General features: G+C 37.5%; 2 protein-coding genes across 3 annotated transcripts in view; one reads left to right on the top strand and one right to left on the bottom strand.

Moving 5' to 3' along the window:
- The first annotated feature begins 4,703 nt into the window (after window positions 1-4,703).
- On the top strand, window positions 4,704-8,210 carry LOC109108320 (IGF-like family receptor 1). Of its 2 annotated transcripts, none has more exons than XM_042771661.1 (7): window positions 4,704-4,860; window positions 5,286-5,478; window positions 5,776-5,827; window positions 6,045-6,228; window positions 6,856-6,945; window positions 7,470-7,610; window positions 7,710-8,210. In XM_042771661.1, exons 1-7 carry the CDS (start codon window positions 4,770-4,772, stop codon window positions 8,024-8,026), a joined length of 1,068 nt encoding a protein of 355 aa, XP_042627595.1. In that variant the 5' UTR covers window positions 4,704-4,769; the 3' UTR covers window positions 8,027-8,210. The 2 variants fall into 2 exon arrangements, with proteins under 2 accessions (XP_042627595.1, XP_042627594.1); XM_042771660.1 differs by having other exon boundaries at window positions 4,705-4,860; window positions 5,776-5,833.
- Window positions 8,211-11,407: 3,197 nt separating this feature from the next.
- Window positions 11,408-16,806, bottom strand: part of LOC109091702 (histone-lysine N-methyltransferase 2B-like) — a 50,168-nt gene continuing 44,769 nt past the window's right edge. Inside the window, exons 39-42 of the mRNA XM_042771771.1 lie at window positions 16,259-16,366; window positions 15,858-15,941; window positions 12,295-12,424; window positions 11,408-12,027 (exon numbers count right to left, since the gene is read on the bottom strand). Of these exons, the coding sequence (XP_042627705.1) occupies window positions 11,752-12,027; window positions 12,295-12,424; window positions 15,858-15,941; window positions 16,259-16,366 (598 nt within the window). The 3' untranslated portion in view covers window positions 11,408-11,751. The remainder of the gene's footprint in view (window positions 12,028-12,294; window positions 12,425-15,857; window positions 15,942-16,258; window positions 16,367-16,806) is intronic.

Genomic DNA, 16,806 nt, shown 5'->3' with positions numbered 1-16,806 from the left:
CCAGGCACCGCGGAAGAGTTCACCCAGCTGGTGGAGGGCCGAGCGGCAGCGTGTCTGGGAACCGGATTTTTTTTTTTCCCCTTCCTCTCTCCCCTCTCTCGTCTCTGTCGCTCCTCATCCTTCCATCTCCTTTTCTCTCGCCTCGTCTGTCTGTCCTTCCCCCAGGTCCCCGCAGCCACCGTGAGCGGTCCCCCCGGAGGGAAGGGAGGGAGGGGGGGGGGGGGGGGGGGGAGTAGAGCGCAGTCTCGTGGGTACCCCCCGGCCTGCGAGGGGCGATGGGGGTATGTGATGAGTGGGGCGGGGGCCGAGAGCCGTGGGAACGGAGCGAGGCCGGTGGAGTGATTGGGAAATGAGCGACACCTGCTCCACTCACCGGTCTCGAGTCCCACGGAGGAGATCGGGAGGATACAAAAGAGGAGCGACGACAGTGAAGGACGAGAGAGGACCAGGCCTGGGCTTTATTTTGTGGTTTGGTTTTTGTTTGTGCGCGGCAGTCGACCGTGAGGGGCTGTCGTGCTGTTTTGTGTTTATTTTGTTATTAAAGTTTTATTTGAATGTTCGCCGGTTCCCGCCTCCTTCTTCCCGTGATTATGGAGTTTTATTGGTACAATGTTGTTCAAACCGGAAACCGTAGCAAATCGTTGCGCACCGGTTTGAGCTTGAACTTGCCCCAGCATGTGTCGCGGTGATCGGTTCTGCATAGACTTTGCTAATCTCAAACAAGCCTAATCACTATTAATTACGTGATTACGAAAATCTTTTAGCGGAAGTGGGCAGGACTGGGAATTGTAATAACACTATGATACCCAACTTTATATACAAATATACCCTTTAGATAAATAAACTATGTGCTCTACTCCTGTTCAAGTGTCTGTGCTGATTGTGGAAACTGAACAGCAGGTCGCTCACTGCGGGACAGTTCGCTCACCTGCTCTTAAAATACTCCGTAATTTTTGGTCATACAGATAAAAGGAATACATCTTTCGAATCTGTAAAGATTCTCTATGTTTATTTGTGTGCACTCAGAATAACAGCGAAACGTTGTGCTTCTGTAAAATAATTCAAGCAAACAGGGTGCGCTTTCTGCTGTCAAACTCCATGTATGATAAATATATTTATAGAGAGTGAAATGTCTACTTTTAAATGAAAATAATAATAATAATAATAAAATAAATAGAAAACGTGTGTGTTAGCATGGATAATTTAAGCCTACATGAAATTTAATGTGTGTGCAATGCACACGGTGCATTGTTTAAGCTGGCTTTCAGTTCAATAAATTAACAAAAAAAACTACATTTCGGATTTTTTTTAACTAAAGTGGGCATGCTGTGATCTGTACTGTACTGATTTATACTGTAACTGACAGATTCCGACCAAAAAAAACGGAGTGGGAGGGGATGGGGACAGGATGGGAAGGGATTTTTTATTTTTGATATACAAAACAACTTTGATTCATTTTTGATATACATGTGAGAGTGGGACGGGAGAAGTTTGAAAATCCACTCTACTAATATGATCCACAGTTTTATCCTTAAAGATATAGGCTTATTTTATTATGAAAACCCCAAATTGTTCTCTTTTGTATTTGTTGTTGTTAATTTATTTTATTTTATGTGCAATTTTTTTCATCCACAAGCAAAACTGGCTTAAATCTCCTTTGTTTTGTTTTTTTGTTTGTTTGTTTTTTTATAACTTCTCTCCTTTCATCCCTCAGGCTTATAAAAAAAATGCAACATTTCATGCATTATGATGATTATATGAATAACTAATCAAAGATATTTAACTTTCTAATTGTGCCTTGTTTTCTGTGTAATCTTATACTTTGTTGTACGCAAACCCATTATATTTATCTGTTCTGTCATTATGATTGTTCATTGTTATAGATACAGCCATCTTTCCCTGAACTTGCATGTAATTATAAGAACATCAACAAAAACAACACAAAAAAAATAACTCCACAACATGCACTAACACCTCATAGCATCAATAACTCCACAACACTACACTGTAAATCATTTACTGTAAATTTACAGTAACTTACTGGCAGTTTTACAAACTTACTGGCAATTCTGGTTGCCAGTAAGACTACATTTACAAAAGTACTGTAATTCAATCATTACAACTGTACTGTAAAAATACAGCAAACTGTAAGCTAAAATTACAGTAGAAGCGTTTATAAATATGAGTGAAATTATAAGAGCAACTGTGAACTTGTAATGCTATTAATACATTTTACAGTAAATTAGAATGTATGTATGTGTGTAGAATGTATGTGCTGAAGTACTTAAAGATATCGTCACTGCATCAACTCCACAAATAAAGCAGCAGAACATCAGTGTCACTGAAGCACAGGCTATACTCTCCAGCACAATGGTGACCCACAAAACTACATTAACAGATCTCTCTTCTGCAAAAACACATTAATACTGTTCAGATTAGTATTTACTTTCCTTATAGATAATCATGTGAATTATTAAGTGATGATTGTGTTTTAGAGATGAACAGCTGCTGTTAACAAACAGGATCACTGAATGAAAGAGAAACACAAGAACTAGAACTGACTTCAGCCACAGCCTTAGATGAAATCAACTGAAATAAAAGACATCATTAAATCTCTTGGGATATGATTTAACAACTCCACAAACAGCATTACCAGCTTCACACATTACAATCTGACTTTTTTTCTGTCATATGTGACCCTGGAGCACAAAACCTGTCTTAAGTCGCTGGGGTATATTTGTAGCAATAGTCAAAAATACTTTGTATGGGTCAAAATTATCAATTTTTCTGGCCAAAAATCTTTAGGATATTAAGTAAAGATCATGTTCCATAAAGATATTTAGTAAATATCCTACTGTAAATATATCAAAACGTATTTTTTTATTAGTAATATGCATTGCTAAGAACTTCATTTGAACAACTTCAAAGGCAATTTTCTCAGTATTTAGATATTTTTGCACCCTCAGATTCTAGATTTTCAAATAGTTGTATCTCGGACAAATGTTGTCCAATCTTAATAAACCATATATCAATGGAAAGCTTATTTATACAGATGTACACTAAAGACTGGTTTTGTGGTCCAGGGTCACATATATCTACATAAAATCTTTGAGAATTTACTGAGGTTTAGATGTTTTATTGAAAACGTTTTGTTTGACCTCACCATTATGGCGATCAGATTCAGAGTTGCTTTAGTTGGGCTCTTTACCCTTGACTTCTTAATGTAAGATTTTTTTGGGTTGCTGTAATTGTGTTTATAAAGCACATTTATTATAGCAAGAAAAGCCAAAAAAAAGTTGCATTGATGTGGGTTTTTTATTAACTAATGATAATTATTTTGTGGCCTGATTCATTGATCTCATTCAATGGCTAATCTCAAATGACATGGTGTGGGTTTTTTTTAATTTGCGATAGCTATTTGACACCACATGATATGATAAACTTCTACCAAAACATTTAATGCACAAAACCTTTTAATACTGCAGCATCACTTGCAGACACACATATATCAAGAATCAGCACATGAATCTCAACAAGGGTGACAATCAAAAGCTTCATGCTGCAATGCATGCTGGGTACCAGCACAGCACAAAACTCACCCATGACTCCCAGCATGCATTGCGGAACTGTCCACTTATTTAATTCTTACTATGTGCTTTTATTTATGATTTGTTTCTGTGGTGAGTTTCAGATGCATGTTTTGTGATGTTCAAAGTCAATCTGTTTTTATTTCGTTTATTGTCACCGTTGTTGTGATTCATATGCTGATTTTTGATGTGTGTTTTATAGCAAATCGCAGCTTTTCTTAAAAAACAAACTTTCATAACAGCCTGCTTGTTCTTTTGTTCTAATGTTTTGTTATAACATATTGTCTTAGTAAGACAAGAGACATCAGATAAAATCAAATAACCTAACCTTTAATTTAAATTATATCACCTCAAAAACAAAAAAAAACAACAAAAACACAAACACTGCCTTTCCTTTCTTTTTCCACAACAAATGTGTTTAAAAACACAACAAATGTGTTTAAAAACACATGGTTACAGCAGCCAATGAAACATTAATGTTAAAAAAACATAAGGTTCGATAGCCCAACTAAAGCAAACATCGATCTCTATCATGGTAGTGAAGAAAAACAAAACAAACATCTAAACCTCTGTTACTTCTCAATAACATCTTCTGTAGAGGTCTGACAGAAATACAGTCAGTGTCGTTAGTAATATGTGAAGCTGGTAATGCTGTTTGTGGAGTTGTTAAATCATATCTCAAGAGATTTAATGACGTCTTTATTTTCAGTTGATTTCATCTAAGGCTGTGGCTATGTTATATATGCATGACTACACACTAAAAAATGCAGCCAAGGTGAATACGTCTCAATTTTCAGTCAAGTAATGATTTAAAGCATAAGTTAATGAAACAATTATATTTCATTTACTGACAACAACAGGAAACATGAATAAATGAGTAAAATAATACATTTAAAAAAAAAAAATAGTAGCCACATACGGTCCTCTTAGACAAACAAAACTTTTCTACAAATTGTGAAGAGGATTTTATTCTTTAACGTGTGTGTGCCTTATTTTTCAATAAAAAAAACCACGATCGTCCCTTATTTTCCTTTTCGTGACTTAGGCCTATACAGTTATGCCCCATGTCGTCATTGCTTTCAGATTAAAACCCACCCAACTCCTTCTATTCAACTCACAGCTGCTCAGCTTCACACAGTCTTTCGAACGTTCACGGCAGGGAGAAGCACGACATCCGCCTCGATGACTTCAGATAAGTGTTTAGAAGGGAAATTCTGGAATCGTCCTCGGTACAAATGTGAGCCATGTGAGACTAAATATCAAATCATAAAAGGTAAGTTTTAAATTCTGTGTTCGATAACTCGCATCTTAGTCCATTATGTAGCTACATGTAACTTGAATGCGAATTATATGTAGGGTGAATTCAAATAAATTGAGGCACTTTTGCCATTGAGATGACTGGGAAAATGTACCAATTATCCTGAATTAACTATAAATGTAATTTCCGCGGCGCAATGTGTCGCGTCGCGCAAAACAGATGTTTTCGTCAGCACAGTCATTAAAAAGTCAACTAGGTACTCAGAAGACTTTAATACAAAACATACCGATTTTATATTTGTGATGTACAAATGCATGATAAAGTTATACATCGATCTATTAGACATCTAGAAACAAAGGAGTCTGTTGTGCGAAACTTCTGAAACTCGGCTATAAGAAAAAAATGCACGTTTACTCATCGTCGTTCTGTTTTGAGGACAGGTTACGAATTTATTGAAAACTGCGGGTGGTCCGACGAGCAACACCAGGTCGAGTCACCTTACAAACCATGCAGAGATGGGACATTTAATGATGGATCTCAAGTCAAATGCCAAAATTGTCGCTATTGCCCAGCGCCACAGTTCACTGCGTCTGAATGCACCACCACGTCGGATGCCATCTGCTGTAGGCAAGGGTACGTTTTTTTTCATTTTTTACTACTATTAGTTTGTTTGTTTGTCCTACCTACAATAAGAGAAATTTCGTCTAATCTGGATGAATACATTGCTAATTAAAGTTAGTTATAGCTAGTCCATCATACCGGTTTTGCGTTTATTCATTTTTGATTAGAGAGCCCATAAGCCACAATACCTTTAACATAAAAAGTGAGCTTTAAATCTACCTTTTCTTTAAATCTTGCTTTTCTCTTTTATTCCGATATGCAGTGATAATATTGGAAATGTTACTATTTTTTATTAATTGTTTTTTGCAGGGAGCAGGTTTTTAATGGAAAATGCATCCCTCAACCGCCGCAGACCACAAGGATAACAGTATAATGATTATTCTACTAACTTTTCAAGTCAGCTCTCTTAATGCTTTCTCATCGAAAACGGAGAGATTTAGCTTAAACACAGAGAGATATTAGCTTAAAAAAGAACAAATAAAATTTAAATGCATTTTAGTGTTAAATAAAGCTTGATATCTATATTGATATAGGCCATATTATATCTTATTTTGACAGTGTAAACTGTTTTTTTTTAGACTGCGAGTACGACTGTCTTCATGGCTACTAGCTTTGTCGCCAGCTCAAGCCTCTCTTCGACCACTCAAAACGTCTTTTCAGAGCCCTCTACAATCACTCAAAACTTTATTTCAAGCCCTCAAAGCGTTATGTCAACCACCTCTCCAAGTTCCACTGAAAAGTCACCAGTTAATCAATTCGCAGGTATTGTTTTGCATCTCTTTAACATATACACTCGCTACAGTACGGTTCAAAAGTTTGAGGACTGTACGATTTTGTAATGTTTTTGAAATAAGTCTCTTATGCTGTAGAAAAAAAAAATATTTAAAAATGTAACTGCAATTTAAAACTACCGTTTTGTATGTTAATATATTTTGAAATGTAATTTATTCCTGTGATGGCAATGTCACATGTTTTATCAAATCAATTTAATGGGCTGATTTGGTGCACAAGGAACATTTATTATAATCAATTGTGAAAACTGCTTAATATTTTTGATACCTTTTTAAAAGGACGCTTTAATGTATAAGGAACTTTTTTTTTTTTTTAAATACAATTTTGTAAAAATGTAAAAGACTTACCTGTTACTTTTGCCTGCTGAATTAAAACATACATTTTACTGACCCCAAACTTTTGAATTGGTATTGTACACATTTACAGCATATCACCAATCCAAAATGTATTCAGTGCTTTTTGTTGATCTGTATCTAGTTTGCATGTTAAAATTCAGACTTTTCAGTTTGTACAGAACATTTAGAGAATGAGAATGTGTTGGCTTTGATGCTGATCAAAAGCAGATGTGATGGTTTGTTTTTTCGTGCATCTTTGTAGGGATCTATGTATGTTTTGGGATTTTATCAACTCTCATCTTGCTGTGTCTCTTCCTTTTCATCAAGAGGAGGACTAAACCTTTCAATGAAGGTCAGTTAAAAACAAAAGGGGGCAGTAAATATGAAGGAAATCCTGGAGGTTTCATACATATTAATGTTTCCTGTCATGACCGACAGATGCTGATCCAACATATTTTAAGATAAGCTCCTTAAAGACTTTAATATCATTGCTAAATTACATCAATATTGAAAAATCCAAAAAATATTGTGTTCCGAAGATGAACGGAACTTTTACAGGTTTGGAACAACATGAGGGTAAGTGATTAATGAAAAATAATTTCATTTTGGGGTGGAGTATCCCTTTAACACATCAACACTGACTGTGTTCTGGCCACTTGTATGAAATTATAATATTATAAGTAATATAATATTATATATATTATGTTATTATAATATTATATATATTATAAATTATAAGGTTAAGCACATCACATTTTATGTGTTATTTTGCAGTATTACATAATTCTTATTGCTACATACAGTCTTGAGTGCTATGATGAAGCAAAATGAATCTCACAAGATTAACAAAACATGAACTTCTCTTGTGTTTACCAGAATTGAAAAAATGCTGTAATGGAGCAAGTCATAAAAGCCTGTCCAAAAAGGGCATTGGCAGATATGAACAGGACATCTCATACAACATAATCAAAGAGAGTAGTAACAATGATCACGTAACTGGATTGTCGCATCTGTTAGGTGGGTATACGAAGAACAAACTAGTTTTACACGACCCAAGATAACTCCTGATTACTCCTTAAGTGAGAAACTGGCGATTTTCTGTAAATCTATTCACAGTACCTGAGGTCCAGGATGCACCTCTCAAAATGGTGCTGAACAACCTGGATGTTCTTGAGGAGCTTGTGTTGGTATTAGACCCGGACATCTCTGGTGCCAAGAACACACGTCACCTTGCCGCCCAGTGCTCCTTTTCCTTTGCCTGGATCAATTATGCGTATTCCATGAAGGATCACAAAAGTCCCCTCGTCGCCGTTTTGGAGGGTGTCGTCACCAAAAACCCAGACTGGACTGTCAGCCACCTCGCTGAGCTGCTAACTGCTATCGGTCGCAATGATGCAGTGGAGATTTTGGCGAAGCTCCCTGCAGGTGTTTAAGAATAACTCATGTGATATTTTGAGAACACAAAACAGTAATTCACTTATTATACTGTATTATTTAACATAACCTTGTAACTATTTTACATTTTCATATGAATCAAATTTTCTAGGGTTACTTTAGATGAAAACAACAACATTTTTTCTTAAATGTTCTATCTCCATTCCATCCTTCACACTTATTTAGTTTTAAAGGGAGAGTTCACCCAAAAATGAAAATTTGATGTGTATCTGCTTACCCCCAGAGCATCCAAGATTTAGGTGACTTTGTTTCTTCAGTAGAACACATTTTTTTTTTTAACTCAAACCATTGCAGTCTGTCAGTCATATAATGGAAATGAATGGGAATCACGGATTTGAAAGTCAAAAAAACATACACAAACAAAACCAAATTAAACCCTGCGGCTCGTGACAATACATTGATGTGTAAAGACACGAAACGATCGGTCTGTGCAAGAAACCGAACAGTATTTATTACTGTTTTTTTACTTCTGATTCACCGCAATGTCCGAACTGTCCTGAGCGCTTTTGAGTCTTTTTCTTCAGCCGGCGCATTGCTTTATGGTGGACCACAGACTTATAAATGCATTACCGCCACCTATCTCTCAAATGGATCATTGTCACTCTATATACAAACTCAACAAGGAGTGTCAATGGTCCATTTGAGAGGTAGGTGGCAGTAATGCACTTTTAAGTCTGCGATCCGCCATAAAGCAAGAAGAAGAAGACGACACATCACGCGCCGGCTGTTGAGAACACGCTCAGGACAGTTCAGACATTGTGGTGAACCAGAGGTAAAAAAACGATAAATACTGTTCAGTTTCTTGCACAGACCGATGGTTTCGTTTCTTTACACATCAATGTATCGTAGCGGGCCCCAGGGTTTAATTTAGTTGTTTGTGTATGTTTTTTTTGAGTCTCAAAGCCGTGATTCCCATTCACTTCCATTATATGACTGACAGACTGCAACGGTTTGAGTTAAAAATCTTTGTTTGTGTTCTACTGAAGAAACAAAGTCACCTACATCTTGGACGCCCTGGGGGTAAGCAGATAAACATCAAATTTTCATTTTTGGGTGAACTCTCCCTTTAACACTGCATTTAACACTATTAATGTTTCATAATTTAGATTTTTTTAATTACTAGATTTCATAAAATAGGTTTTTTCTTACAATGTATTTATTTGAATTATAAATCTTGTAAATATAATTGTTGGCAAACCAATATTACGTTTTCAATTTCTAAACTGAATTTAGCCACAAAGCCTTTCTGGAAGCAATATATCATAGTTACTAGTGGTGCACAATTGATTCTTTTGTACGTTCAGCACAAATACCACATTAAATCTTGAACTTTGTTCAAACATTGTACATCTTTATTAAGCAAAAACATTATAAATAAAATAAAAGTGCATAGAAAAATTAAACAGGTTAAGAAATATGTATACAACTATTTACAAACTTAGGGATCGTTTGTACAAGGTAGCAAAGACTTTTTATTTTTTTTCTCCATTTTAAGTCTTTTTCAATGTTGTTGTTTTTTAAAATAACCTACAAAGGAACAGACAGATTTTCTTTTCCCAAGAAGCTCTGGGAGATGCATTATCAAAGAAGGTCCTGACTAGGGCTTTGCATCCTTCATTGCACACAAGCCAACTCTGCATGACAGAACAGACCAAGCAAATCTAGTTTTGCATTAATATTACTTGATGTTGTCTGAACAGCTTGAGGTAGAATCCTTGCAAGTTTGGGGTGGTTTGATTAAAATCTGAGATATGCTAAATTTCAGGTTCTTGATGGAGATTGAAAAAGCAGGAGACGACAACATGATTTAGTGGCAGGAAACTTCTCCTTTAAGAAAGTCAAATAAAATCAGACAACTAAGACATTTAAAACAAACAGCTGGCTCAAAACCTCACCTCTTAAAAAGGCCACGTTGCAAGAACTCATCCTCAATGTTCAAATTGGGAAAATGGTTTTAAAAAAAAAACCCTGAAGAAAACTCTGATAAGACCTTGGTCACATACAAAAAGCACAGACCAATGGGTAAAACTCCCATAAAGACAAACCATGAATAAACAGTCCGAACGATGGCATCAGCTTGTTGATTTTTCTCCTGCATGAAGAAGAGAACCAACTCCCAAATCTTTCAATAACTCTACTATAAATATATATATATATATATAGATAGATTTTGTAAGTCACCAGTATACATCGCCTTCACGCTCCTATGTCTCTAGGACATTTTAAGCAGTTTCTAACTCCCTAGATAAATGTAGAGCTCCAATTGTATGTGCAATTGTGGCAAAAAATGATTTATTGCAGGAACAATCCACAACTTCATCACACCTTGACGCAATGAGGATGCGTTTAGTCACGATTAGCTTAAGTAGTGTCCTCTACTACATGATGAAAAGAAACACAAATATCCACTCAGGCATGATTTTGTTTCGAGGTATAAAAGCACAAACATGCTAAAGCGTTGCCGTTTATGAGTACTCCGAATTTCAACACATCATTGACATTTATGGGCTCCTGGTTGGACAGTTTGTATGGTTTGCTTTGCTATTTTAGTACCGGATGCATCAACTACAGCTCGCCTTGGATCTCTGACATGACATGAAACAGAGGAAGTAATTATATCATCCTCATTATTAATCATGTTATTATCACCACCAAGGACATCAACAATTAAAAAAAAAATCACACATACACACAAAACAAAAAACAAGCAAAAAAAAACAGAATGAAAAGTTAGACCTGCCCATAAAAATACAACAAAAATAAATTATTAAAAATAAAGCCTTTGAGAAGATTAAAAGAGTTTAAGCGAAAAAAAGGTCACAGACAACAGACTGAGTCTCTTACTGACTGCCATGCGCAAGGAGTGGATCCATGGGTCGTTCTGAAGGGTTTACAGTGTTGTCCTGAGCAGTGTGAGTCTTTCTCAGCTAAACATGAAAGTGTGATCTAAAATAAAATTGATAGATACAGATCTTAATCATTCACATCATTTCATTAGGTATATGCATGTTTTTACAGCATCTTCACTGCCGCTAAGCTTTCACACTGTGGTCCGCAGAGTAAAACGCTTCTCAAGCATGCAGGTGATCCTGTTCAGATCGTAAGAATCCAGCACTTTAACGTCAGCTCAAGGGAGGTTGTTTGGAACTTAAATGTTATTCATCAGAACAGAACACCCCAAACTGGGGCAGAGTGTTCCAGCTTTTGGAAAGCATAAAAAAGCCTGCGAAAATAATAATAAGAATAGTTATAATTTTGCTGCAAAATATACAAGGACTCTCCCTAGAGTTCAATATTTGTGCCAGGATTAAAACAAAATGCTGTGACTGAAACCGAGACTCATTTCAAAACTGGCAATATTCCGATAAAACTTTTAATGAAGCAAAGACGATGCAGCATGGTGGGAAATGTTCTTAAAAAAAGCCTTGGCCGTGTTACCATACATCATCACTCATGCTCCCATCTCATCTGCTCTACTGGACTGAATGTCAACTGATCGGGAGGAATCCTGGTTGAAGGGCGTGAATGGCTCCACAACAGTTGGTGGTCCTTGTATGTGCCTGCTGAAGGACTTGAAGAGGTGAATGTTAAGCTTTGAAACCTTCACCATGGACCCCCTTTACCCATCAAGCCTCGATCCACTGTTTTTACCCGTCAAACTCCATTGCCGTGCAGTTGCACTGCAACTATCCAGTGCTGCTCTTCAGTTTAAGAAGCGCCGACAGCGCTTGGCACCACAGTTGCAGCCGAGCTTGTTGCTGGCATCTTCTATGGGGAACTTGTAGTCATAAGTCAGCTCCTCTCCACGGTAGATTTTCCGCAAAGCGAAAATGACTATGTGCTTCTGACCCTCCACGTTGATGACTCGAGAGTAGCAGTTTGGCTCACAGGAGTGGTTGATGAACCGTGCCGCGTTGCCGTGCATCGTGGCGTCTACCACATCAAAGTCGTCGATGCGGAACATATAGCAACCAATGCCCTGGTAAGAAGAGCAGAGGAAAGAGGTGGTATTAAGAGTGATATTCAAACTCTGACCCAAATATAGTACAGAAAATTATGTGAAAATTATGTTTTTTTTTTTTAAATATGGTAATAAAAGTACAATTTTTATAGGCAAAATATGAGTTCTTAATGGGTAAAAACAGGGGGCCATGACTACCCAAAATGCATCTCTGTTGTTAAACCTGGTGGTAATTAGCGATCACAGATACACAAATCTGCTCTAAAAAAGCACATTTCCACTTACCTTGCCATCATAATACTTCTCTCGCTTGTCCGTAAGAACAGAACGAATGACAATGCCTGAATACTCAATGACCATCTCTCCTGCCTCGATGTTTCGCTTGCAGAACAGGCCTCTTCCATGAATCGCAGACCTACAGAAAAGATTATTTACAGGAATGAACGTGACCTGTTCTGAATGAAAATAATTGCTTATGAGAACCAATAACGCAGAAGTGAAGAATCTGGAAGACGAATGCAGCATGGATTCCAAAGATTACATTTTCGTTGGCTGTGTCTAAGGGTGCTTTTACACCTGCCTCATTTAGTTCGGTTGAATCGTACCAGAGTTCGTTTCCCCCTTTGGTGCGGTTTGTTTGGGCAGGTGTGAAAGCAGCAATTGCACTCGGGTGCGCACCAAAGGCGGACCAAACAAGCGTACCGAGACATGCTTGAAGAGGTGGTCTCGGTACGCTTTCAAACGAACTCTGGAGCGGTTCGTTTGTGGTGAGAAAGTGATCTGACCTCGAACAGACCCAACTGCAAAAAGTACTGATCATTTTTGGACTAAACCAGCTGCGCTGTGCATTATGGGATGAGGAAGTGTTTGTTGACAGTCTGCACTTTAGCATGGCAGCTCGTGGATTAATGCACGCCTCCGCTTGAAGTTACGAGCGATGCCCGCTCGCCGTTTGCAGTGCATTAGAACGTTGTTTTCAAGCCGCATCTGCGCTTAATTATTGAAATGTATTGTTTGCATATTGTCGTGTATACGAACAACGTAATAAATTATGGCCAGGGACAAAACCAGCCCGCGCAGTCGTCTCTCCATAGTTGTGTTGTCTCCGTGTTGTTTGCTGGCTTTTCATCTTATGTTGGAATTTTCCCGCACGTAAATTCTGACCAATCGAAAAGCAGTTTAGGAAATACGTCATGGCCAATGAGTGATGTGGATGTTGCAAAGGTAAACAATGAGTCCGCACACCAGAAAATGCTCCTAGCAATTTTAATAATAGCTCACCACGTGTAACGTTTCGGGCCCAAGCCCTTCATCAGACTGTGGGGAGACACACCTCCATATATACAGCCATGTATGATCACATGATTACATACATCCATGATTAATCACATGACCAATCACGTTAGATTGCTATTACATCAGAAAAACAGATAAAAACATATATAAACCAACATTTGTAATACAAAAATATATTAAGTGGCTAAAAGAAGGCTTGCAGTGCTTAAAGCATAACCTAGAAAGTTTTACAAAAAATGTCTCTACCACTGTAGGCAGTCGTGCAGATGAGATGTAGAAAATGTTGATAAGGGGTACCACAAAAGTGTGTTACATATATCATATATCAAGTCAGCAAAAAGATAACACAAAATTAACACAATTACAGGAATTATTTACAGGAGTTATTTACAGAAAAGGCCTCAGGTCAAAGTCTTCATTCAACCCTTTGAAGCTAAAGTGTCCAGGGTATAGATCCAGAATGCTTCTCTTTTGAATAACAAACAATTAACATTCTCCTCCGCGGGGGGGCTGTTTCAAAGTTCAATGCCCGCAATATCTGAGAGAGGAAACTTTATGAGAGGCTAGTGAAAAATGCACCGCTACTGGACTTTTGATGTCATGGTTGCGAATTTTGATCTGTGTTCTGAGATGTCTTGTTTTCAGTGGCCTGGTCGTTTTAACCCACATAGTCCAAGCCGCATGGGCATTTAAGTAAATAGACAACATTCTTTGTGTTACAAGTGATAACACCTTTGATGTCATAGAGACATTGGCACATTATTGACTCTGATCCAGCACTTAAATGCTTTACTACATCACCCCGCATTGTGTACAAGAGAGCACCTAATCTCAAAAACATGTTGGTGAGAGCGGCATCTTCCATCATTGACTCCACCACATTTTTTGCAGTCTATTCCCTTTGGGAATTACAGATGTGGTAACTGCCCTCAATGCAACTTTACACATAAAACCACCACTTTCACTCACCAACGCACTGGAAAACTCTATGACATCAAAGGTGTGATCACTTGTAACACAAAGAATGTTATCTATTTACTTAAATGCCCATGCGGCTTGGCCTATGTTGGTAAAACGACCAGGCCACTGAAAACAAGAAATCTCAGCAACACAGATCAAATATTCGCAACCATGACATCAAAAGTCCAGTAGCGGTGCATTTTTCACTAGCCTCTCATAACGTTTCCTCTCTCGTAACACAAAGAATGTTGTCTATTTACTTAAATGCCCATGCGGCTTGGCCTATGTTGGTAAAACGACCAGGCCACTGAAAACAAGAATCTCAGAACACAGATCAAATATTCGCAACCATGACATCAAAAGTCCAGTAGCGGTGCATTTTTCACTAGCCTCTCATAACGTTTCCTCTCTCAGATATTGCGGCATTGAACTTGTGAAACAGCCCCCCCGCGGAGGAGATGTTAATTGTTTGTTATTCAAAATAGAGGCATTCTGGATCTATACCCTGGACACTTTAGCTCCAAAAGGGTTGAATGAAGACTTTCACCTGAGGCCTTTTCTGTAAATAACTCCTGTAAATAATTCCTGTAATTGTGTTAATTTTGTTAATGTTGTGTTATCTTTTTGCTGACTTGATATATATGTAACACACTTTTGTGGTACCCCTTATGTATCTACATTTTTGCTCCTCTATCACGACTGCCTACAGTGGTAGAGACATTTTTTTTAAAAACTTTCTAGGTTATGCTTTAAGCACTGCAGGCCTTCTCTTAGCCACTTAATATATTTTTGTATTACAAATGTTGGTCTATATATATGTTTTTATCTGTTTTCCTGATGTAATAGCAATCTAACGTGATTGGTCATGTGATAAATCATGGATGTATGTAATCATGTGATCATACATGGCTGTATATATGGAGGTGTGTCTCCCCACTTGTTTTCATGTCTGATGAAGGGCTTGGGCCCGAAACGTTACATGTGGTGAGCTATTATTAAAATTGCTAGGAGCATTTTCTGGTATGCGGACTCATTGTTTACCTTTGCAACTACTTGTCTGCCCAGCACCCAGTTTTTATTGTTTTGGATGTGCGCGCTGTACCTTTGAACTCTAGTGATGTGGATGTTGTCATGTGACTGCATTTTGGTTCGTTTCAACTGGTTCGGACCAAAGCAATCAGTGTGGTGTGAAAAGGAACCAAAAAAGCTGAAAAATGCTACAATGTATAACTGTTTGCCCTTGGTTCGGACCAAATGAACCAAACTAGAGATGTGAAAGCACCCTAAGACAGATACATTTTAAGCAGATCTTAGTGGATGTTTCTAAAAGAAGATGAGCATCTTTATAGATTGCCATGTCACCGGGGTTTTTTCACAGGTTAATTTTCGGGAGATCACTTGTAAACTATAGGTGAACATTTCCTTCATGCGACTGGTGACTTCATCTTATATAGTCTCATAATGGAATTAAGACTTCTGCAAAATGTAAAAACATGCCCATCTTTTCTAGTGAAGTTGCTCAGTGTGGAAGCTAAGAACAGAACTGAAACTGACTCAATTCCTCATTTAGAGTTTAAAAACGGTCAACCTACCTGTAGACACCAACCGCTTCCTTGGATGTCTTCTCTAGATGTCTGAAGCGCATTGCCATTGGAAGCTCCAAACTTGTTGCACGCCTACAAAGTGCAATTGAATTTATTCGTCATGTAAACCAAACCACAGTTGACTAAGCACTAAAAAAAAAAGAGGGAAATAACCAAAAAAGGGGATATACGAACAGTAAAGGATTAAAAAGGGGAAGGGAATATGAAGGGAATGTCATGTCAAAAAAAAAAAAAAAAAACAACAAAAAAAGTTTCTCTTATAATAACTCCAATTAAAATATTTTTTAAAACTATTATTTATAAAAATAAAATGAAAAACAAATCAGCAATGGAATGGCTTTTCAACTGCGACTTTATGCACATAGTGTTGTAATACGGTTTTATTTGACCTGGTGGATTTGAGAAGAACCTCATCCTCCTCCTCATCATACAGGTCGGTGTCAGGAAGCTGTCTGTGCTGTGACGCCAGGAAGTTAAACATGTCAAAGGTAGACTTCCTGCGAAACAGATAAAAGAGTATGTGTGAACTATACCCAGAAAAGAGACACGCAAACGAACATCACAATACTTAGCTCCTAGATAACATCTCTTTTTGCTCTCCTATAGAAGTTTACATACGAACCCCCCCCCCATGCCTGCAAGGTAACCAAGAAGCACAGCACAAAACATTTTCTTCACTTTAAAACGCCCACTTTCTTGTTGCTCTGTATTAGTCATTTAGTCTCTTTTAATGATTTAATGATAAGTTAATGATAGAGGGACATTCCCCTAACAGGGACCTGCTATTAATTTCCTTATATGAGGGCACAAAGTAACTGGTTCTAGATTGTGAAGCAAGACTGTCAATCAATTATAAAACACAACTGAATTAATTGCACAATAAGGCCAAAAAATGTATCATATGAACAGCAAAGAATCACATATCAGTTTGATGGAA

This window comes from Cyprinus carpio, chromosome A15 (genome assembly GCF_018340385.1).
Source record: "Cyprinus carpio isolate SPL01 chromosome A15, ASM1834038v1, whole genome shotgun sequence".
In the NCBI taxonomy this organism is placed as follows: domain Eukaryota; kingdom Metazoa; phylum Chordata; class Actinopteri; order Cypriniformes; family Cyprinidae; genus Cyprinus; species Cyprinus carpio.
Note: the sequence above shows the minus strand (reverse complement) of the source record. Positions and strands in the feature narration are given on the sequence as shown.